This window comes from Chlorocebus sabaeus, chromosome 8 (genome assembly GCF_047675955.1).
Source record: "Chlorocebus sabaeus isolate Y175 chromosome 8, mChlSab1.0.hap1, whole genome shotgun sequence".
Classification (NCBI taxonomy): Eukaryota; Metazoa; Chordata; class Mammalia; order Primates; family Cercopithecidae; genus Chlorocebus; species Chlorocebus sabaeus.
The window spans coordinates 148,509,908-148,532,900 of record NC_132911.1 but is presented as its reverse complement, the minus strand read 5'-3'; the positions used below and the strand labels follow the sequence as shown (position 1 = coordinate 148,532,900).

The 22,993-nt window shown below is 54.6% G+C and overlaps 2 protein-coding genes and 1 long non-coding RNA gene across 24 annotated transcripts in view; 1 reads left to right on the top strand and 2 right to left on the bottom strand.

Annotated features, from left to right (window-relative positions):
* The window catches only part of ZNF7 (zinc finger protein 7), a 322,126-nt gene that overhangs the window by 15,652 nt on the left and 283,481 nt on the right, over positions 1-22,993 (bottom strand). For 3 of the 16 annotated variants that reach the window (XM_008002007.3, XM_008002013.3, XM_037999913.2), the window contains exon 1: positions 842-905. The exons of 2 other annotated variants lie outside the window; for them this stretch is intronic. Coding sequence is in view for 7 of the 14 variants with exons in the window: in XM_008002003.3 (XP_008000194.1) it covers positions 96-272 (177 nt within the window). In the remaining 7 variants the exon portion in view is untranslated. 11 more of the 16 variants (XM_008002003.3, XM_073018559.1, XM_073018561.1 and 8 more) reach the window with 9 other exon arrangements.
* LOC103237649 (uncharacterized) lies at positions 1,666-19,078 on the top strand. Its single transcript, XR_498869.3, has 3 exons — positions 1,666-3,143; positions 13,798-13,915; positions 14,338-19,078. It is a non-coding gene; the product is annotated as an uncharacterized lncRNA (long non-coding RNA).
* The window catches only part of LOC103237646 (zinc finger protein 517), a 21,321-nt gene continuing 14,240 nt past the window's right edge, over positions 15,913-22,993 (bottom strand). For all 7 annotated transcript variants that reach the window (XM_008001995.3, XM_073018533.1, XM_008001998.3 and 4 more), the window contains exon 5: positions 15,913-18,750. In XM_008001995.3, the coding sequence (XP_008000186.3) occupies positions 17,558-18,750 (1,193 nt within the window). In that variant the 3' untranslated portion in view covers positions 15,913-17,557. The remainder of the gene's footprint in view (positions 18,751-22,993) is intronic.

The following is a 22,993-nucleotide window of genomic DNA, read 5'->3' as shown; positions in this document are numbered from 1 at the left end:
AGCAGGCAGGAGCAAAAATGACGAACTGAAGGGAAGACAGGAGTGGACGTGGAAACCCCTGCCCTCAAGTACATAAATTCCAGTCTCCAGCTCACCTGTCGCCAGCATGGAACCGTGCACAGGGATGTAATCACCTCAATTAAGCCAATGACCCCAGACCCTCTACCTGCCCAAGCATTCCCCCGAGAAGTTGGAATGGGAAAAAGAGTCTTCGTACGGCAGCTTCTAACCCAGACAGTGGTTTGTGGGTGGAAACCCCAGGTCACCGGCATAGGGAGGCTGATCCAAGCAGCAGGGACCACCGGAGGAGGATCCTCCGCCTGGCTCCTGACAGTAGGAATGGCCGGAATAGCCACCAGAATTTAGAGACAAACAGCCTACCCCACCCAAGGCACCGTTCTTTCCTCCACTGTCACTTATCCTAGGCCTTCCAGGCCAGTAAACAGGGAACGCTCTAGAAGGAGGCGGTTTCGCAGGAGGGCGAGTCAGGGCCCTGGGAGTAGGCCCAGGCCTGGAGAAAAGGCCGCAGCTGGAGCTCGCCTTATTCAAGCCCCTGACACCGGGGCCCGCGGGTGGCGTAGCTGCCACTAGCGGGGTCTGCGGGGAGCTGCGTGCGAGACTCGGCCAAACGAAGCCCGCCTCGCGCCACCGCGGGAGAGGGCGGCTGTGCTCGACCACCTCCCACGCCAGGCGCTCAGGGCCCCGCAAAACCCCCACGCTTTCCCGACTGGAGGCCGGGAGACGCGGGGACCCCAGTGCCGAAGGCCGGAGGGCGCAGGGAGCGACCAGCGATCACTCACACCCAGCACAACCCGAGTCCGCGCCCGCCGCGCCGACTCACCCTCCCTGAGGACCACCCGAGGTTAGCAAACGCGCGACGCCGCCGGAAACGGGCCTTGGCCGCCCGCGTCTGCCCCGCCCCGCCCCGCAAACTTCCGGCCGCCCTGGGCGGCTCGGAGGCCCGGCCATCTCTGTGGTTCTCAGCCCCGCCTCCCAGGCTCCGGAGAAGGGGTGGAGTCAGAGCCGAGGAGGGACGAGGCTGGGGCCCGAGGGACAAGAGCCTGGGCGGGACCAGAAGCCCAGACAGGCGGGGCCGGTGCCTGGGGGGCGGGGCTACAGTCGGAGGCGGGCAGGGGGCGTAGCCGCGAGGGGGAGGAGGGCCCGGAGCCCGGAGTGGGCGGTGCCTGAGCAGGGGGCGGGCCCGGGGCCGGGAGCTAGGGACGCGAGCCGGGAGTTGCCTACTCCGAGGCTCTGGCCTCGCTGGCGGGTGGGAGGAGCGGGGTCGGGGCCAGGCTGGCAGAGATCCAGGGGATCGCCCGGCTGGGCCCTGCGCACCCCGGATCACCAGCTTCGGGCGCTGGTTCCCACCGAGGCTGTTCAGGCACTGCCCGCCCACGTCCCTGCGACAGGAGGCGGCTGCTGGGCGCGCTCCGGACCCCGACTCGCGGAGACGCCTGGCCCGGGCCTTGTCCCCAGTGGGCGGCTGGAGCGGGCGCGGGGTCTCAGAGCCTCCGGGACCCTGGGGAAAGGCGCGCCTCGGAGTTGCCCGAGGCCGGGCCCGGCGTCCCCTCGCCCCGCCCCGCCCCGCCCCGCCCCGCCCCGCCCCGGCCCTGCGCCCCGCCCCTCCCCGCCCCTGCCCCGCCTCCCTCGGGTTCCTTCCGCCTCCGGCGGAGCCTGCGCGCCTACACCGGATGGCCACGAACCCGCAGCCTCGGCGAGGACGCTGCCTGCGTCTCGGCTACCTGGACCTTCCCGCGTGGCTCCCGGGGAAGCCCAGCGGCCGGAGGGCGCAGGATCCGCCTGACGCGCCCCTCCCCACGGGAAGAACGGGGCGGAGGTCCAGGAGGGACGTAAGCCGGGCTCCCCCGGCGTGCTGATCCGAACCCGCGCGGGGAAATCTGCGCAAACCAAAGGAGGGAAGAGTCAGGCACCCCCGAACTCCCCCCAGGGAGACCCAGGTGAAAAACAGACGCCGGCCTCGCCTCTCCCCGTGCAGATGATCCCAGCACTCCCACCCCCGCCTCTGCAGCCCCCAGTTCGGCTCCCTCAGCCCCACATCCTCTCTGGTCACCTAAGTGCCTAGCTGCTCAGGGAGCATGTTGCGAAGGACAGGGGTCTGCTTCCCCAGCCGCCCTCCAGACCCCCAGGGCTGGTAGGGGCCGGCAACCCTGTGCCCCAGCCTGGCCCGTGAGGGGGGCACACCAGGGTAACACAGGAGCAGGAGGGGGAGAGAGCCTGGCTAGTGCATCCACCTCATAGGCACCTTCCTTGTGACCAGGGTGCAGATGCCAGGGCTCTGAGGCCCTGAGATCTGTCTGGGGTGAGGAGGCTTCCTCCATCCACTGCATCCACTACCTGGCTGAGTCAAGAGCCCACTGAGCAAGCAGACCCTCCACAGCGAGGCACTCAGGCCTCACATGGTCACGGTGCTTATGCTCTGGGCCAGCCTGGATTGCTCATCCCTGTCTGAGATTGGGATTCACAGGGTCTTCCAGTTCCCCCTCTTTCTTTCTCTACTGATTGAGAAACACAGAGTCCTTTCACTGCTCCGGGACCTGGCCACTGCGTGTTCCCTGCAGCCTTGAACCCAGGCTGGGGCCTGGCACATTCCCTGAAAAAGCTGTTTAGGTTGCTTAAAAACACAGTCAACCCTATTGCTGAACACGTAGAAACTGGCCCTGCCCTGAGCCCAGTCCCTTAAACTCTCATCTAAGCTCCATAGCCAGACTCCCTTGCTGCAAACGTGCTTGGGTAAAGCATCCCTTGCCTCACCGTCGATCCCAAGAAAGCTGAAGCTCCATATGAAAATGTCTGGAAGAAATGCTCTGGACTGATCGTTTACCACTTCTTTCCTTGGAATCCCAACCAATTCCATCTCGGGACAGGCTGGGGAAGTCTTTGAGGCAACTCCCTTGCTGCCACTTTTGGGGCAACTCTAAACTCCTCATATTTGGTCAGATAGAACAGTTCCAAGCTGTAAATGTTTCCAGGAAAAAAATCTCAACTACAAAGCCACTTTTAAGGCGATGCTGCATTTCCAACAGCACTCTCCGTATCCGAGTGGATGGCCCAGAGCAATGTGCTTCCAACTGACAGAGCCCCTCCACAGGTCCCTTACCATCTGCAGACACCCATATCTCAAGGTGAGTTCAAATGTACCCTGGAATTTTTTTTTTTTTTTTTTTTACAGAGTTTCACTCTTGTTGCCCAGGCTGGAGTGCAATGATGCAATCTCGGCTCACTGCAACCTCCACTTCCCGGGTTCAAGCGATTCTCCTGCCTCAGCCTCCCGAGTAGCTGGAATTACAGGCGCGCGCCACCATGCCTGGCTAATTTTTTGTATTTTTAGTAGAAATGGGGTTTCACCATGTTAGCCAGGCTGGTCTCGAACTCCTGACCTCAGGTGATCCGCCCGCCTCGGTCGCCCAAAGTGCTGGGCTTGCAGGTGTGAGCCGCCGCGCCCGGCCCCCTGGATTTGTTTTAATCAGGTGTGGTAAGGCGTGCACATGTGAGAAAGACTGTCGTAAAGGCAGAAGTTATAGTCACAGGTCCCTGGAAACTGGGCAGGGCACACAGGGCCACGTGAGAAGGACCAGGGATGGCCAGGAGACAGAAAGTGGGAGAGGGCTGAGTTCGGCCAGAGCCTTTATTTTCTCTGGAAGGAAAGGGCAGGCAGGGTAGGTATGCAGAGTGAGCTCAGGACTGGACTATTTGAACAACTGTGGCGGGCTCTGGGCTATAGGGGTGGCCCCTTCTTGTCCAGTACCTGGCTCCCAGTTGACTTAGGGCAGGGGAAATATTGGCTTGGTGAGTGACGGTGTGATAAGGGAGATAGACAGTTGTGGACTCTGGATTGGTTGGTTTGTGTCTCAGAGGTACACTGGGGCTGGGCGCAGTGGCTCATGCTTGTAATCCCAGCACTTCAGGGGGCTGAGGAGGGCAGATCACCTGTGGTGAGACCAGCCTGGCCAACATGGTGAAACCTCGTCTCTATTAAAATACATAAAAATTAGCCGGCTGTGGTGGCGCACACATGTAGTCTCAGCTACTCAAGGCTGAGATGGGAGAATCGCCTGGACCCAGGAGGCAGAGGCTACAGTGAGCCCAGATCATGTCACTGCACTCCAGCCTGGGTGACAGAGTGAGACTCCGCCTCAAAAAAAAAAAAAAAAAAAAAAAAGGTGCACTGGAAGGGGAGTGTTTGCTGTCTCTGGGAATTAGCTAGCCCTGGAGGGAGCAGCCTCTCCAGGATCAAGGCCCCAAATGCTTGGGTGACCCTAGATAGCAGAGATGGAGCCCCACAAACAAAAGGTTCTTCATTCTATGCACACACTCCCTGGTGCATGGTTTCAAACGTCTTGGTGAAGTCGGCCAAGCCTCCCTGTGGTGGAGAGGACATCTAGGGAGGAATAGTGCCTGATGGGTGAACTGGGGAGCAGCGGGCCTGCCAGGAGGGCGCTGGGCTGCTGTGGGAAGGGGTGAGGTGAGCATCAGGTCGGCAGTGCTGTAGGTGTTCCTGGAAGGCACCCTGGGCCCTCTGGACAGTCAGTCCTCACCCATTCCACGCCCATCAGGGTACAGAGGAGATTGCTTCTCCCTGTAGTGATGATCTGTTTGGGACCGCATGACGACAACCACAAGCAGAATTTGCTTTTCTCTGGCAGCCAAATCAAGAGAGACTGGAGGCTTGTGCCACAATTGGGCATCTCTGGGGATGAGATCTTGGCAGCTGCTTCCTACACTTCAAGTGTCCAGTGGGCAGCCCGCCTGGCTAGCTGGGTGTGGGAGGGTCCCCCAGTTCAGGCCCTGCCTGTTCCGCCTCCCCAGGCTCTCTCCAGGCCTCTGGACTGTTTTCCTCAAGTAGGATTCCCAGCTTCCAAACCGGAGCTAATCTCCCTGCTGGAACAAGGGGAGACGCCCTGGATCCTCACCCAGCCAGAAATGGGGAAGAGTGCTCCCAAGGGGTGAGCGTGAACAGGGTGGCCACAGCCCCACTGCCATAGGCCAGGCCACAACTTGGAGAGGGCCTGGGAGCTCGGAAGGTTCGGAGGACAGAGAACTAGGAGCCAGGAGCCTCCAAGAGCCACAGCGCCCACCTCACAGAGGGCCGGGGCAGACAACTGGCCCCACCTGGGCAATGTGCCATACACAGACCCATGAGTGCCAGAGCAGCCATGGGACTGAGGTTTTGGGAACAGCAGTGGTGGCTGCTGCGCACACACAGAGGAGGACTGGCACGGAGGTCCTGGAGATGGAGGCTCTGCTGTGCGTTGGGGATGACCGTACTGCCATCACACCAGGGATGTCCAGAGGGAGGCAGCCTCAGGAAGCAGTGCCACATGGGCTGGTTATGAGTCAACAGTGAGGGTTCCGGCTTGGGGACCTGGTGACATGGGCTGGGAGAGGGGATCTACTGCCGTGGCCTTGGAGGGTCTTCTCTGTGCCTGCTGTGCGGGGCACCAGGGGTCCTGACAGAAGACAGTCGGTCAGGGAGGAGCAGCCTGAATGACAGCGATTGGCTTTGCCCTGGTGCGGGGACTGTGGTCATTCCAGGTGAGGATGAGGAGAGCTGAGGCCAGGCGAGGCTGCGTTTCCAAGGCCTTCAGCAGCACACGGCCGTTTAAAGTGCATCTCAGGAGGCAAAGGGATCCTTCCCTGGGTTCAAGCAGGAGAAACCTGGGGTTCGATTAGCAGCTGCTGGGACCTCCATGTTGTCATGTTGGTCATTTGGGGCCTGTTGTTGAACAGGAACAGCTGCATTGCTGGTGGGGGGGGACGCTGTACCATGGAGGAAAGAGGGGAGCTGTCAATCAACCACGATTGCAGACTCTGGGGCACCCGACTGGTGACAGAGGTGGTATGGTAAGAGGTTAGTGGGACTGCTGAGGTGCCCAGGACCAGAGGGGCTCAGCACAGAGGGGTCCAGGCTGGGTCTGTCCCCCCAGGACAGAGACGCAGTTTGGGTCTAGGTGGGGGTCTGTCCATCAGCCTTGAGCTTGTGGCTGGGGATGGCTGAGATTTGACTGTTGTTTCTTCGAAGTCTTGAGATTTGGGAGTAGATTTTGAATTTGAGCGGGTCTAGAGACAAGAAGTTTTCAAGAGTTTCAGAAAAAGGAGTCAGCCGGGCACAGTGGCTCATGCGTGTATAATCCCAGCACTTTGGGAGGCCAAAGAGGGCAAATGGGTTGAGTTCACGAGTTCTAGATCAGACAGGGCAACCTGGCAAGACTCTGTCTCTACAAAAAATACAAAAATTAGCCAGGCATGGTGGCAGGTGCCTGTAGTCCTAGCTACACAGGAGGCTGAGGCAGGAGAATCACTTGAAGCTGGGAGGCAGAGGTTGCAGTGAGCCAAGATCATGACACTGCACTCCAGCCTGGGTGATGGAACCAGACCTTATCTCAAAAAAAAAAAAAAGAAAAGAAAAGAAAAGAAAGGAAAGAACAAAGGAGCCAGGAGGCCCTAGCTAGAGCCCAGGGCAGAAACCCTCAGCTGGTAGCTCAGACCTCTGTGGGGAAAAGAAAGAGAGATCAGCCTGTTACTACTGTGTCTATATAGAAAGAAGTAGACATAAGAGACTCCATTTTGTTCTGTATTTGAGATGCTGTTAATCTGTGACCCTACCCCCAACCTTGTCCTTGCAAGAGACATGTGCTGTGGTGACTCAAGGTTTAATGGATTTTGGGCTGTGCAGGGTGTGTCTTTGTTAAACAAGTGCCTGAAGGCAGCTTGCTGGTTAAAAGTCATCACCATTCTCTTAATTTCAACTACCCAGGGACACCTACACAACCAAAGGTCGCAGGGACCTCTGCCTAGGAAAGCTAGGTATTGTCCAAGGTTTCTCCCCATGTGATAGACTGAAACAATGCTGCTAAAAGGTTTATGGAGATGTTTGCATATGCATCTCAAGGCACAGCATTTTCCTTTACACTTATTCATGTCACAGAGGTTTTTGTTCATATGTCTTACTGCCGATTTCCTCCCTCAATGATCCTATTGTCCTGCCACTCCCTTATCTTTAAGATGGTAAAGATAATTATCAATAAATACTAAGGGAACTCAGAGACCGGTGCCGGCGTGGGTCCTCTGTAAGCTGAGCGCCGGTCCCCTGGGCCCACTTTTTCTTTCTCTATACTTTGTCTCTGTGTCTCCTTTCTTTTCTGAAGTCTCTCGTTCCACCTAACGAGAAACACCCACACGTGTGGAGGGGCAGGCCACCCCTTCAGACCTCAAGCCGGGTTGTAAGGACTGTAGCCCTGGTTAGGGGAGTGGAGCCCAAGGAGGGCTGGCCATCCTCAATGGAAGTTAGAGGGAGGAGAAGGGGACGTACTGGTGTGATGGACAAGAGGAGGGTGTCCTAGAGGAGGGAGGGTGGCCGGCCGTCAGGACTGGACCTGAGTCTGGGCTTCTCACTCATCATTGAGGCCCAGATTGTTTCACAGAAGGGGAGCCTGCTCACCAGCTCTCCCCAGTTCACAAAGACCTGCGAACACCGAGGGGTCTCTGGAGCTGCCGGATGAGCCAGCTTGGATTGCCGGGCCATGTCAATGCAGGCGACGGCCGGGGCACGGGGCTTGTGAGGCCCAGCAGTGTCTCGCCGCCTTGGGGTGGACTCTGAGAACAGACACAGCTCCCGAGCTTAGAGCCTGGCAGGTGAGTGGTGCTGGGTGTGCCTGGTGGGGTCTCTCCCGCAGCTGCCAACAGGCTGGTCCCGAACTCCTGGCCGCAGCGCTCGATGCCTCCGCTTCAGCGGCAGGTGCGGCCATCAGGTGTCTCGCGGCGAGTGAAGGTTGTCCTCAGGCCTTGGGGCATCATCCGGCTCCCACTGGTGCCCTCCCAATCTTCCTCGCCAGTGTCCTTTCAGACCTGTGACCTCTTGTCACTCTCATGTGGCCTGCGGGGTGAATGACGGTTCTGCCTCACAGGCCTGTCTCCAGCGGAGCACCACTGAGCTCCCCTAGACTCCTGGGGGGCAGGGCCAGATCCTCCCATGACTTTGAGTCCTCCAGGGACCGGTGCCCACAGATCCAGCCTGCACGGGGACAGACAGAGCCAGAGAGTGGCCACAGGCCTGCTGCAGCAAGAAGGCAGGTGGTGTGTGAGCCACCGCATCCGTCCTTCCCAGGCTGGTGGTATCTGCCTGTGTCCCTGTGCTTATGGCTACTGGTGTGAACATAGTTACTGGCCCCCTGGAGCAGGCCCCAAGGCCTCTGTGGGCCCTACCTGTGCTCATGTGCTTCTCGTGGCTGGGGCAGCAGCAGGCCGTGAGGAGCTCCTCCTTCATACGAAGGTTTCAGACCATGCTGGGTGTGCCAGGCTGCCTTTGTGGGCAGTGGGTGGCAAGGCCGCTCCATCCTGGCAAGCCTGCCCCTGCGCACTTGGTGGTGGATGCACACAGGTGGCCAGCACTCCCTTCCTTGAGAATGGAGGCCTCTTGGCGGGAGACACCCAAGGGAACGGGCAGCACCTTGACAGGTTTGCTTCACTGCCCTTGGCTCCTGCCTTGCCCGAGTCTGGGTATCCCTCAAGAGGGGCTGGTCTGAAGGGTACAGAGGGACCAAGGGATGTTTCCCCAGGGTACGGATGGTCCAGGAGGATGCTTTGCGGCTTCTCAGTGGGAACTGCCCCAGGGAGGCTGGTCTGCCCAATGCCAGGTGCCCAGGGATGGAGGATCCAAACCTAAGCCACTTCCAGGCCTGTCAGGGCAACCTCCTTGGCTCCTGCAGCACAATCTCTCCAGTTCCCTGCAGTAACTCTGGGTCCAGAACAGCCCTGACATGTCACAACCCCTCCCCGTGTAGAAGCTGGTCTCTCGGCTCGTCCTCACAAGCACCTGTGAGGCAGGAGATGCCCTCTTTTGGAGGTAAGACACGGAGGCACAGAGGTCAGGCTGCTAAGGGTGCCACCGGGGTCTACCCCACGCCCACAGACCCTCCTTCTGCCTTCCATAGCAGCTGTGTGTGAGGAGGACAGTTGTGGGTGATTGCAGGCCAAGTGTGACGCTGAGCAGGAGAGGAGGGGACAGGTACAAGGAGCTTGTGTCCTGTAGGCTGGGGGATTTCTTTTTCTAATGCAATGTGATCTCCCCCACCCCCTGCCAACCCCCCTTGGGCTGCTGGTGAAGCAGTCTGAGTAACCAGACTCCTCAGTTAGTGACAGGCTTTTCCCCAAGCCAGACCCTGGGGAGCTCCCAGAGGAGTCTGGATCTTAGGCCATAAGGTGAGTCCCTTGCTCAGTGCTCTGCAGGATGTGGTTGGTTCAGGATCTGAGTTCTAACTGCCAATCTCAGGCCCCTGGCGGTCATGGGAGGCTGCTGTGGGTCCAGCCTGGGGGCCTGGCCACCCATACAGTGTCAGATTAGAGCCAAAGGCCACAGAGCTGGGTGGAGGGTATTGCTGTCCTTGGGCGAGCCTATGACATTTTGCCCGTCAGGTAGAAATCCAAGCTAACTGGCCCCAGAGTTGCTGCCAGGTTGAAGTGTCCACTCCAAGGCATTTTGGGCAGAAGCTTGCAGATTTGCCCCTCAATTTAACTTGGGGGACAAGGGCTATGCTGACCTCCCCAACAGCGGCCTGGGGCAGGAGAGTGGGAGAAGTGGCAGGCCCCGTGGGGAGGGCTGCAGGAGAGGAGGGTCTAGAAGTGGGGCCAGAGAGCAGTTCACCCACCCCAGCGCCCCTTTAGTCAGGTCCTACAGTGTCCAGCGTGGTGGGCACAAGGCCTACGTGGCTATCAGACGCCTGCAATGTGCCCGGTAAGATTGCCATGTGCCACAAATGCAAAACAAACACTTGATTTCAAAGACTTAGTACGAAAAAGAAAATAAAATATCTCTCAGATGATTTTTTATGTTGATTACATTTGGAATTATATTTGGGATTTAAGGAAAATAAAATGTATTACTGTATTTAATTTTACCTATTTCTTTTTACATTTTATTTTATTTATTTATTTACTTATTTTTTTTTGAGGCAGAGTCTCACCTCGCTGTATCAGCCAGGCTGGTGTGATCTCAGCTCACTGCAACCTGCACTCCCTGGGTTCAAGCGATTCTCCTGCCTCAGCCCCCTGAGTAGCTGGGATTACAGGCGCCTGCCACCACGCCCGGCTAATTTTTGTATTTTTTAGTAGAGATGTTTTGCCATGTTGGCGAGGATGGTCTTGAACTCCTGGCCTCAAGCGATCCGCCCACCTTGGCCTCCCAAAGTGCTGGGATTACAGGCATGAGCCACCACGCCCAGCCTCCTTTTACATTTTAAAATTAAAAAGTAGCTCAAAGATAGTGATTTTAGGTGAAGGATTTGGGCTGTGGCCTCTGTGCCCAAAACTTCTGTCTTCAATTAGATCCTTTCATTTCTACAAAGCAGGCACCACAGCCTCACATCATTTGATTATTTGATCTTTCAACGCCACTTCTTGTCAGAAGACATCCTTATATAGTAGAATTTTATCTGGATTCCCTCCTCTGGTCTACAGCCTCCATCCCTGTCAGAGCAATTTGTAGTGTCTTTTCTATTTCTTTTCCAGATCATTTGCCCATTTTAAAATCAGATTTTTACTATTATTACTTTTTTGCTATTGAGTTGTGTGAATTCCTTATATATTCTTTTTTTTTTTTTTTTTTCTTTTTAGACGGAGTCTCGCTCTGTCGCCCAGGCGACAGTGATCTCAGCTCACTGCAACCTCTGCCTCCCGGGTTCAAGCAATTCTCCTGCCTCAATCTCCTGAGTAGCTGGGATTACAGGCGCCGCCACCATGGCTAATTTTTGTATTTTTAATAGAAACGGGGTTTCACCATGTTGGTCAGGCTGGTCTCAAACTCCTGACCTCGTGATCCGCCCACCTCAGCCTCCCAAAGTGCTGGGATGACAGGCGTGAGCCACCGCGCCCGGCCACTTAATTTGATTTGTATGTTTTTGTCTGAGATGGGGTCTCACTCTGTGGTCCGATGCGATCATGGCTTACTGTAATCTTGAGCTCCCCGGCTCAAGCAGTCCTCCCACTTCAGCCTCTCAAGTAGCTGGGACTACAGGCAGGTGACACCATGCCCGGCTAATTTTTTGATTTTTTATTTTTAGAGGCAAGTCTCAGTGTGTTGCCTGTGGTGATAATAATTTACATATGTATGGGGCACATGTGATATTCTGATGTTTACACATGCCTGTGGCCAGGCTGGTCTCCAACTCCTGGCCTTAGGGAATTCTCCCATCTCAGCCTCCCCATAGTTAGGAGAAGTGCATGACGTGAGAATGCCCCCCCAGCTGATCGATGGATATGTAATAATTGTACACACATATGGGGTATATGTGGTATTTTGATATTTACACATGAATACAATGTGCCATGATCAGATCAGGGTGATTATGATACTCATCACCTCAAACATTTATCATTTATTTGTGTTGGAAGCATTTCAAATCTTCTAGCTCTTTTTAAATATGTGATAAATTATACAACTGTCATCACCCTAGTGTGCTATCAAACACTGGAATATATTTCTTCCATCTAACTTTATGTTTGTACCCATTAATCAACATATATTCATCTCCCACCCCATCCTTCCCAGCCTCTGGTAACCATCATTCTACTCTCTACCTGCATTAGACTAACCTTTTTTTTTTTTTTTTTTGAAATGGAGTCTTGCTCTGACGCCCAGGCTGGAGAGCAGTGGTGTGATCTTGGCTCATTGCAACCTCTGCCTCCTGGGTTCAAGCGATTCTCCTGTCTCAGCCTCCGGAGTAGTTGGGATTACAAGCACGCGTCACCACGCCCGGCTAATTTTTTTTTTTTTTTTTTTTGGAGATGGAGTCTCACTCTGCCGCCCAGGCTGGAGTGCAGTGGCGCAATCTCGGCTCACTGCAAACTCTGCCTCCCAGGCTCACGCCATTCTCCTGCCTCAGCCTCCCGAGTAGCTGGGACTACAGGCGCTGCCACCACGCCCGGCTAGTTTTTTGTATTTTTTTTTAGTAGAGACGGGGTTTCACCGTGTTAGCCAGGATGGTCTCAATCTCCTGACCTCGTGATCCGCCCGTCACGGCCTCCCAAAGTGCTGGGATTACAGGCGTGAGCTACTGCACCCAGCCTAGGATTTCCTCCTTTTATGATGAATAGTACTCCACTGTGTAAGTGTACCTCATTTTCTTCATCCGTTCACATGCCGATGGACACTTATATTGATTCCTATCTTGGCTATTGTGAATAGTGCCACAGTAAACATGAGCATAAAGAGATCTCTTTGATATACTGATTTCCTTTCTTTTGGAAATATGCCCAGCAGTGGGATTGCTGGATCATATGGTAGGTCTATTTTTTAGCTTTTTGAGAAAACTCCAGTGTTTTCCATAGGGGCTGTATAGTTTACATTCCCACCAGCAGAGTACTTGCTTTCTTAACTGGATGAGATGATAGCTCATTGTGGTTTTGATTTGCATTTCTCTGATTAGTGATGTTGACACTTTTTTCATATGCCTGTTGGTTTTTTTTTTTGTTTGTTTGTTTTTTGAGACAGTCTCTGTCACCCAGGCTGGAATGCAGTGTGCAATTTCAGCTCAGTGCAACCTCTGCCACCCAGGTTCAAGCAATTCTGACCTCAGGTAATCCACCCACCTCAGCCTCCCAAAGTGCTAGGATTACAGGGGTGAGCCACTGTGCCCAGCCTGTTTTTGTTTTAGACAGCATCTAGCTTTGTCACCCAGGGTGGGGTGTGGTGGTGCAATCTTGGCTCACTGCAACTTCCGCCTCCAAGGTTCAAGCGATTCTCCTGTCTCAGCCTCCCTAGTAACTGGGGTTACAGGCGTGTGCCACCACACCCAACTAATTTTTGTATTTTTAGTAGAGACGGGGTTTCACCATGTTGGCCAGGCTGGTCTTGAACTCCTGACCTCAAATGATCCACCCGCCTCAGCCTCCCAAAGTGCTGGGATTACAGGCGTGAGCCACCGCACCTGGACAACATAGGGTTGTAGTTTCACTTTTCTGCATATCCTCAAAATGTATTTCCAGTTTTCCCAGCACCCTTCACTGCTCTTTCCCCAGTGAATGTTCTTGGCACCTTTGTTGAAAATAAGTTGACTAATATATGGACTTATTTCTAGGTTCTCTATTTTGTTCCATTGGTCTATGTGTCTGTTTTTATATCAGTAACATGCTGGGTTTTGTTTTTTGAGACAGGCTCTCGCTCTGTTCCCAAGGCTGGAGTGCAGTGGCACGACTTTGGCTCACTGCAAACTCTGCCCCCAGGTTCAAGACATCCTCCCAAGTAGCTGGGATTACAGGTGTGCACCACTACACCAGGCTGACTTTTGTATTTTTAGTAGAGATGGGGTTTTGCTATATTGGCCAGGCTGGTCTCAAACTCCTGGCCTCATGTGAGCTGCCCACCTTGGCCTCCCAAAGTTCTGGGATTACAGGTATGAGCCACTGTGCCTGGCCCATGCTGTTTTGATTATTATGGCTTTGTACTATATTTTGAAGTAGTGTGATGCCTTCAGCTTTGTTCTTTTTGCTCAGGATTGATTTAGGCTGTTCAGCGTCTTCTGTCATTTTATATGAATTTCAGGATTTTTTTCCCTATTGCTGTGAAGAATGTCATTGGTATTTTGATGGGGATTGCATTTAATCAGTAAATTGCTTTTGATAATATTGTCATTTTCACCAAATTAATTATTCCAATCCATGAACATGAGATGACTTTCCATTTTGTGTGTGTGTGACCTATTCAATTTCCTTCATCAGTGTTTTATAATTTTCTTTGTAGAGCTCTTTAACCTCACTGATTTTTTTTTTTTTTTTTTGAGACAGAGTATTGCTCTGTCACCCGGGGTGGAATGCAACGGTGCCATCTCAGCTCACTGCAACCTCTGACTCCCAAGTTCAAGCAATTCTCCTGCCTCAGCCTCCTGAGTAGCTGAGATTACAGGTGCGTGTCACCAGGCCCGGCCAATTTGTTGTATTTTTTAGTAGAGATGGGGTTTCACTGTATTAGCCAGGATGGTCTCAATCTCCTGACCTCGTGATCCGCCACCTCAGCCTCCCAAAGTGCTGGGATTACAGGCGTGAGCCACCGCGCCCAGCCTCATGGTTAAATTTACTCCTAGGTTTGTTTTTCTGTTGCTATCGTAAATGGAATTGCTTTCCTCGTTTCTTTTTTGGTAGTTTGTGGTTGGTATGTAGAAATGTTACTGGTTTTTGTATGTTAATTTTGTATCCTGCAACTTTACTGAATTTGTTTGTTCTAAGAATGTTTTGATAAAGCTTTTAGGGTTTTCTATACATAAGGCAATTTGGCTTCCTCATTTGGAAGGACGTATTTGGATGCCCTTTATGTCTTTCTCTTACCAGGTTGCTCTGGCTAGAACTTCTGCAGTGCAGCTTTGAGAAAGCCTCTGAGGTGCTGGGTCTGGGGCATGGTAGAGAGATCCATGTAACAGGAAGAAAGAAAGTGGCAGCCCAGGTCCATGCCTGAGTCTCCTGGTGAGACACGGAATCCTTCCAGCAGACTGAAGTGACCAGAAATGCCCCGAAAGAGGGTGGCCCTGCCTCTGCTTCCAGTCTGCAGTCTGCACCTCGCTGAGCTTACTGTCAGTGTCTCTCCCACTTTGTCTCAGCCTTTGCTTCCAGTCTGCAGTCTGCACCTGGCTGAGCTTTACTGTCCCTGTCCCCCCACCTTGTCTCAGGCGCTGCACAATAGAGGTTCAGAAGCTGATTGGACCTGAGCTGGTACTGGGACCGGGAACAAAGAGACAGAAACTTGTGAACCTGACCCAGCAATAAGGGGTTGGGGAAGGTGAGCAGGGATTCCAGGTTCTGTGAACGGGGTCCACCAGAGTAAACGGATTGTGTCCAAGATGAGTTAGAATGTCTTGAGATGAACCTGGATGCTTTGGAAATAGCTAGGGAGAGCAACAGAAGTCACAAGTGAGTCTGGTTGTGACACAGGACTCTTTCGGGGCCACTTTGCCAGCCGGAGACCTCCATGCCGGCAGCGCCCCTGCCCAAGGCCTCACGGCTCCAGGCTGTTGGAGGTACCTGCCCACTCGACCTGGCAGGCTGCACCTGGCTTGTGCTTCAGGCTGGATCCCACACTCGCCATAGGATCTGCACTCGGCCTGCGGCTGGGCCAGGCGTGCCACCACCTGCTTCCACCTTGGGTGCCAACGTCTGGATGAGAGGAACGTGGTGGCTCCTGAAAAACCTGGAGACACCAGAAACCCTGGATCCCCAAAGGAGGTGTTAGTCTTCCTGTCCGTGCTGTGGGTGTGAAGGTGCGTGCTGCACATCCCGGTTTCCAGCACGGGACAGACTCAGAGAGGCACCTGCTGGGAGTCTCAGGCGATGGGACCCAGTGGCGGGCATGTGGGCAGCTGCCCCAGGTGAAAGGGATCTTGGCACAGCTCTTGGTTTCCCAGGCTGGCCCTGACCTTCGTGCTTTCCCGCCCACGGCCCAGACACCTGAGCTCCATGTTGGGGATGCTCAGGGACAACCCTTCAGCCTCCCCCACCGTGTCCCGGCTACTGCCCAGGGTTCTTGTTCTCTGGAGGGTGGATCCAGCCCTCCCCATCTTGGTGCCCTACCAGGGCCAGGCTTCCCATGGCTCTTTCTGCAGCCCCTGGCATGGACTGTGGGGTGCACAGCCCAGGGAGCAGTGGGCCTTGGAGGGGCCAGGTATGCATGTTCCCACCCCCACCATGGAGTTTGACACACCAGTGGGCAGGTAACTCAATCCCCCCTCACCTTCTCTTCATCTGTTAGGGGTGACAAGGTGCTCCCAGTGGGGCCAAGAGGATGCAGCACCCCCCCGGCTCCCCCTCTGGCCACACCCTTCTCTCATGGCCCACCTTCTGAGCTGGCAGGGCTTCCTTCCTGGCTTCTGCTGGGCAGTGTATTAGGGTCCTCTAGAAAGACAAAACCAGTAATAGAGTTTAGGAGAGGGGATTTTTATTTATTTTTTTGAGAGAGAGTCTTGCCCTGTCACCCAGGCTAGAGTGCAGTGGCTCGATCTCAGCTCACTGCAACTTCTACCTCCCAGGTTAAAGCGATTCTCCTGCCTCAGACTCCCGAGTAGCTAGGATTACAGCCACCACCACGCCCAGCTAATTTTTGTATTTTTAGTAGAGACAGGGTTTCACCATGTTGGCCAGGCTGGTCTCAAACTCCTGACCTCAGGTGATCCGCCTACCTCTGCCTCCCAAAATGCTGGGATTATAGGCAGGAGCCACAGTGCCCGGCCAGGAGAGCGGTTTTATTAGGGGAACTGGCCTACATACTTATGGAGGCTGAGAAGTCTTCCCATAGGCTGTCTGCAAGCTGGAGACCCAGAGAAGCCATTAGTGAGGCTCAGTCCAGGTAAGAAGGCGGTTGAACCAAGAAGCCAGCGGTGTAACTCTCATTCTGAGGCTGACTGGCCAGGAGCCCTGGGAGGCCTCTGTGGCAAGCCTGAGTCCAAAGGCCGAAGAATCTGGAGTCCTGATGTCCAAGGGCAGGAGATGGGTGTCTCCCTCCAGAAAAGAGAATATGCTTCTCTTCTCCCTTTGTGTTCCATCTGGGCCCCCAGCCAGTTGGATGTGCCTGCCCACACAGGGCAGATCTTCACCGAGTCCACTGAAAACATCCTCACACTCAGAAACAATGCTTAGCCAGCTGCCAGATGCAGTGTGTGTGTCTTAGTCCCAGCTCCTCAGGAGGCTGAGGTGGGAGAAAGGAGCCCGGGAGCTCGAGGCTGCGGCGAGCCACAACTGTGCCACCGCACTCCAGGCTGGCTGACAGAGATCTTGTCTCAAAAAGATAGATGATTGATAGATTGATAGATAGATAGAAGATAGAGCTCCACCAGTCATCTAGGCTTTTTTTTTTTTTTTAAACAAGGTGTCACTCTGCCACCCAGGATGGAGTGCCATGGTGCTATCATAGCTCACTGCAGCCTTGACTTCCCAGGCTCAACCCATCCTCCCACCTCAGCCTCCTGAGTAGCTGGGACTACAGCCTATAGGCACAAGCCACAATACCTGGCTGATTTTTAAATTTTTTGTAGAGAAGTTTTACCATGTTGCCCAGGCTGGTCTCAAACTCCTGGGCTTAAGCAAACCTCCTGCCTCAGCCTCCCAAAGTGATGGGATTACAGGCAGGAGACGTGGCAGGCAGCTAAGGCACCTTCTATCCTGTGAGTCGGCTTTACAACACCTGAAATTCCCCGCCACACAGGGCCTGGTGCTAAGGACTGGCTGTGCCAGGCTGCATATGCGTCTATGGTGTCCCCTGTGCCCTGCTCTTCCGGGACTGAGCATAGCTGCCCCTCCCTCCCTCACTTCTGCCTCTCCTGGACATTTCCGGAAGGTCCCAGGAAATGGTGGCTAATGGCAGTTCCTGAGGCCACACCACGGGCTGCCCGGTGCCCTTTCCCTCCCCACTGCCCCACTAGAGCAAGAAGCTGAGCCCTTGGTGGAAGCTGGCCCTTTCTTCAGACTTTGCTGCACCTTCAAGACGTGGGGTTCTGAATTTCTGCACTGGGGCCCCGCCAGCTTGGGTGGGCCTCCCGCGTGAATCCTCGGCCTGTCGTCCCCATCATCGGGAAGCCCAGCGGGGCGCCCGCCTGCCCTCCGTGTCCTCCTGGCGCTCGCGGCCGTGCACCTTCTGGTGCTGGATGAGGGTGGACAGCCGGCTGCAGGCCCTCCCACAGGCGCGGCACCGGTATGGCCTCTCGCCGCTGTGCAGCCGGTAGTGCTCGTTCAGCGTGTAGCTCCTGCGGAAGGCCTTGCCACACTCCGTGCACGCGAAGGGCTTCTCCTTGGTGTGGATCTTCTGGTGCAGAGTGAGGTTGGACTTGCGACCGAAGGCCTTGCCGCACTGCGCGCACTCGAACGGCTTCTCGCCCGTGTGTAGGCGCAGGTGCAGCAGCAGCAGCGAGTTGTGTCGGAACGGCCTCCCGCACACCGGGCACTCGTGGGGCGGGTCCCCCACCTGGGGCCTCTGCGCCGCTCTGAGCAAGGCGCCCTTCCCCGCGCCGCCGTCCTGGGGGCCCTCCTCGGCGTGCAGCCGGTGGTGCTTCAGGAGCGAGGACCCTCGGATGAAGCGCTGCCCACACCGCAGGCACCGGTAGGGCCGCTCCCCGCTGTGGATGCGGCCGTGCTCGTTGAGGGTGAACCTGCGGCAGAACGCCTTGCCGCACTCGGTGCACGCGAAGGGCTTCTCCCCGGTGTGGAACTTCTGGTGCTGCAGCAGCCGGGAGCTGCGGCTGAAGGCCTTGCCGCACTCGCCGCACACGTAGGGCCGCTCGCGGGTGTGGACGCGGTGGTGGGCAGCCAGCTGCGTGCTCTGCCGGAAGGCCTTGCCGCACTCGCCGCACTGGAACGGCTTCTCCTCGGTGTGGATCAGCTGGTGCCGCAGCAGGATGGAGCTCTGCTTGAAGGCCTTCCCGCACTCCGTGCACTGGAAGGGCTTGGCGCCGGTGTGGATGACCTGGTGCCTGAGCAGCAGTGAGTTGTATCTGAACGCCTTGCCGCACACGCACCTGTAGCGGGGGGCTGAGCTCCCCACAGGCCGGCCCGGGTCTTCTTGCAGAACCCGTGGGGAGGCGCTGCGCTCCCGAGCCCGGGGGCGGGTGAGTTTATCTGACCCGTCCTCAGGACTGCCACGTGGGTGGGGTGGTGCGGGGTGCCCCCCGGGGAGGCACCCCCACACGGTGCCCGGCAGTCCTGCCTGCCTGGGGAGCTTTCTCTGCAGAGGAGACTCCATGATCCCGGCGTCCATCCTGGAATCTGAGAGAAGGAACAGAAAACGGAAGGATGATCCAGCCTCTACACTCAAACGAACTTATTGTTGGAAGAACCTTTTTATTCCCAAGTCTTCCCCCAACACCCAGCTTTACTGAGGTATAAATGACAAATAAAACTTGTATACAGGAGGCTGACGCAGGAGAATTGCTTCAACCCGGGATACAGAGGTTATAGCGAGCTGAGATCAAGCCACAGCACTCCAGCCTGGGCCAAAGAGTGAGACTATGTCTTAAAACAAAACAAACCTTGTATATATTTTTTGTGTACAACATGATTCAATAAACATGTACACTGTGACACGATAACACAATCAGGTGAAGTCTTTGTTAGATGTGCAGGGAGGTTTGAGAAATTATTGCCAGAGGTTTTATTAATTTTTTTTTTTTTTTTTTTTTTTTTTTTGAGACGGAGTCTCGCTCTGTCGCCCAGGCTGGAGTGCAGTGGCGCAATTTCGGCTCACTGCAAGCTCCGCCTCCCGGGTTCACGCCATTCTCCTACCTCAGCCTCCCCAGTAGCTGGGACTACAGGCGCCCGCCACTGCGCCCGGCTAATTTTTTTCTATTTTTTAGTAGAGACGGGGTTTCACCATGGTCTCGATCTCCTGACCTTGTGATCCGCCCGCCTCGGCCTCCCGAAGTGCTGGGATTACAGGCGTGAGCCACCGCGCCCGGCCCAGAGGTTTTAAAATCAGGGTTTCAGGCCAGGCGCGGTGGCTCACGCCTCTAATCTCAGCACTTCCGGAGGCCGAGGTGGGCTGATCACCTGAGGTCAGGAGTTCGAAACCAGCCTGGCCAACACAGTGAAACCCCATCTATACTAAAAATACGAAAATTAGCTGGGTGCGGTGGCGGGTGCCTGTAATCCCAGATACTCAGGAGGATGAGGCAGGAGAATCGTTTGAACCCAGGAGGTGGAGGTTGCAGTGAGCCAAGACCGCACCACTGCACTCCAGCCTGGGCAACAAGAGCAAAACTCCATCTCAAAAAAATAATAATAATAAAAATAAAATGAGGATTCGGGTGAGAAGGGAACAAAAAAGCTAATAATGGCTCCAGCACTGTGGGAGGCTGGCTCATGGGGAGCCCACAGGAGAAGCCCAAGGTCTGGCAGGGAAGACAGGCCAGGCATGAGGTGCAGGTTGCACCTCACTCCACAGCCACGTTCTTTACTCCTCTCTCCTTCAGAGTTCACCACAGTTCATTAACTCAGCAAACATGTCTGGGCAGGTGTGTAAAGCAGGTGCCTGCACAGACCTCCGGGACTGGGGGCCTCCTCCCCAGCTCAAGGTTCTTTCTACAGCCTCCACTGCCCTGAGCTCAGTCCCCGGCACATGGGCCATGGGGAACCGGGAAAACCAAAACAACCTGTGGGCGGCAAGCCTCCCAGGTGCCAAGGCAAGGGACCAAGGGCACAAGCTGTTCCAGTATAATAAAGAAAATACATATAATAAGAATAGTTATACTAGAAACAGATTATAAATATGATGACATATGAATATTATTAGTCATCACTTTGTAGCATTACTCTTTATTCTAACATTATAATAATCTCTGTTCTGGCCGTGCGTGGTGGCTCAAGCCTGTAATTCCAGCACTTTGGGAGGTCAAGGCGGGTGGATCACAAGGTCAGGAGATCGAGACCATCCTGGCTAACACGGTGAAACCCTGTCTCTACTAAAAATACAAAAAAAAAAAAAATTAGCCGGGTGTGGTTGCAGGTGCCTGTAGTCCCAGCTACTCAGGAGGCTGAGGCAGGAGAATGGTGTGAACCCAGGAGGCAGAGCTTGCAGTGAGCCGATACCGCACCACTGCGCTCCAGCCTGGGCCACAGTGCAAGACTCCATCTCAAAAAAAAAAAAAAAAATCATCATCATCATCTCTGTTCCACAATTATAACCTAGGAAAAACCAGGCCATACAGAGATAGGAGCTGAAGGGACACGGTGAGAAGTGACCAGAAGACTAGTGTGAGCCCTCTGTCATGCCTGGACAGGGCCACTAGAGGGCTCCTTGGTCTAGCGGTTGCCCCAGTGCCTGGGAAGGCACCCGTTACTTAGCAGAGGGGAAAGGGAGTCTCCCTCTCCCCGGGCAGGGTTAGAGAAGACTCTGCTCCACCACCTCTTGTGGAAGACCTGACATCCCTCAGGCCCGCCCGCAGCCTCTGGAGGCCTCAACGTCTCCCTGTGATGCTGTGCTTCAGCAGTCATGCTCCTGTTTCACTTTCATGTTCTGCCCTGTACACCTGACTCTGCCTTCTAGATAGTAGTAGTATAATTAGTGAATGTACTAAGAGTCATTAAATTGCACAGAAGAAATAATAGTGTAAGCTGTCCTCTCTCTCTCTCCGCCTCGGCTGCCGAACAGGGAAGGGCCCCCTGCCTGGTGGACACGTGACTCACGTGACCTTATCAATCACTGGAGACGGCTCACACTCCTTACGCTGCCCCTTTTGCCTCGTATCCAATAAATAACAGCGCAGCCTGGCATCCGGGGCCACTACCGGTCTCTGCGTCTTGGTGGTAGTGGTCCCCCGGGCCCAGCTGTCTTTTCTATCTCTTTGTCTTGTGTCTTTATTTCTATGATTTCTCCCCTCCACACACGAGGAGAAAAACCCACAGACCCTGTAGGGCTGGATCCTACATCTGGCACTCCAACATGGGGCTCTCCATCTCTGTGTGAAGTTGCGCCTTGAGCGTGGGACTCAGCGGAGGATTCTGACGACAGATTCCTAAGGATTGCGGTCAATAAGCTTGGTGGTAAGCTTGAGCACTCAAAGTATTCCGGGGACACCATGGGACAGGCCAGTACTAAGTACTCAGCTTATTTAAACTTTATAAAAGCCCTCCTGTATTATCTCAACCCTGTCTCTGTTCAGCCCTGCTGTAGGGCTCTCAACCTTCTGCCTGTTTGGCCCGGTAACGAGGCCCTCAACCCTATCCCTCTACAGCCTAGTTTTCCATTTCTTCTGCCTATTTCTCTTTCCACAAATCGGGCTCCCTTGGAGCCACAGGTTCCCTTGAAGCCTGATTCTCTCTCGGAAAATCAGGCTCCCTTGGCCGGGTGCGGTGGCCCATGCCTGTAATCCCAGCACTTTGGGAGGCCAAGGCGGGTGGATCACGAGGTCAGGAGACCGAGACCATCCTGGCTAACACGGTGAAACCCCGTCTCTACTAAAAATACAAAAAAATTAGCCGGGAGTGGTGGCGGGCGCCTGTAGTCCCAGCGACTCATGAGGCTGAGGCAGGAGAATGGTGTGAACCCGGGAGGCAGAGCTTGCAGTGAGCCGAGATCGCACCACTGCACTCCAGCCTGGGCGACAGAGCAAGACTCCGTCTCAAAAAAAAAAAAAAGAAAGAAAGAAAGAAAGAAAATCAGGCTCTCTTGAAGCCTAGGTCTCTTTCGACAAATAGGGCTCCCTTGAAGAAGCCTCAGGCTCCCTTGAAGCCTGGTCCGCAGTTGCCGTGGCAGCCTGGATTTCAGGCCCACGAAAGACCTGCTCAGCAGTAATCTCGTCTCATCCTGGTTTACAGGTTCTCAACTCTCCCTCCATTCAAAATTCCAACCTCTTTTCTGCTTCTGGTCCGGTCGCTACTGCGGTTGCCACCACTACCCTTGCCGCTCACAAGCAACAAGTTACATACATTCCTCAAAATGACCCTCCTCTTATGAGGGCTATAGCACAGGCAAGAGAATGTGGGGATCCCAAAGCCTGGCAATTTCCTGTAACTTTCCAGCCTCCAATACCTGCTGTCCCTGCGGCATAAAATCAGCCACAGGCCACCGATCTTGCCCAGCAGGCAGCTGATCTCGGAGCACCTTCACGCCCCATGTTAACATCTTGTTTTTCTGCGGTACAACAAGCACACCAGCCGGTTTGGTTAATACCCACCCCGCCCCCTCAAAAATCCAGACTTCTTATCACTATTTAGGAATGCAGCTATAAGACAAGGGTATTAAGCCCCCAAAAATCATCGTTCCCCTCACCCGATTACAAGTCCAACAGGCTTTTGCAATCTGCATTGCTTGGCAAGTCCATTTGGCAGGTTTCCTGGGTACAACTGATAATCATTATCCTAATGTAAAACTATTCCAGTTCTTTAAACTCACTTCTTGGATCTTACCTCACATGACTAGAAACACCCCACTAGCCGAAGCATTCACTGTTTTTACTGATGCTTCCTGTAATGGCCGAGCAGCACATACAGGGCCAAGAGAACTGTTCGCTAG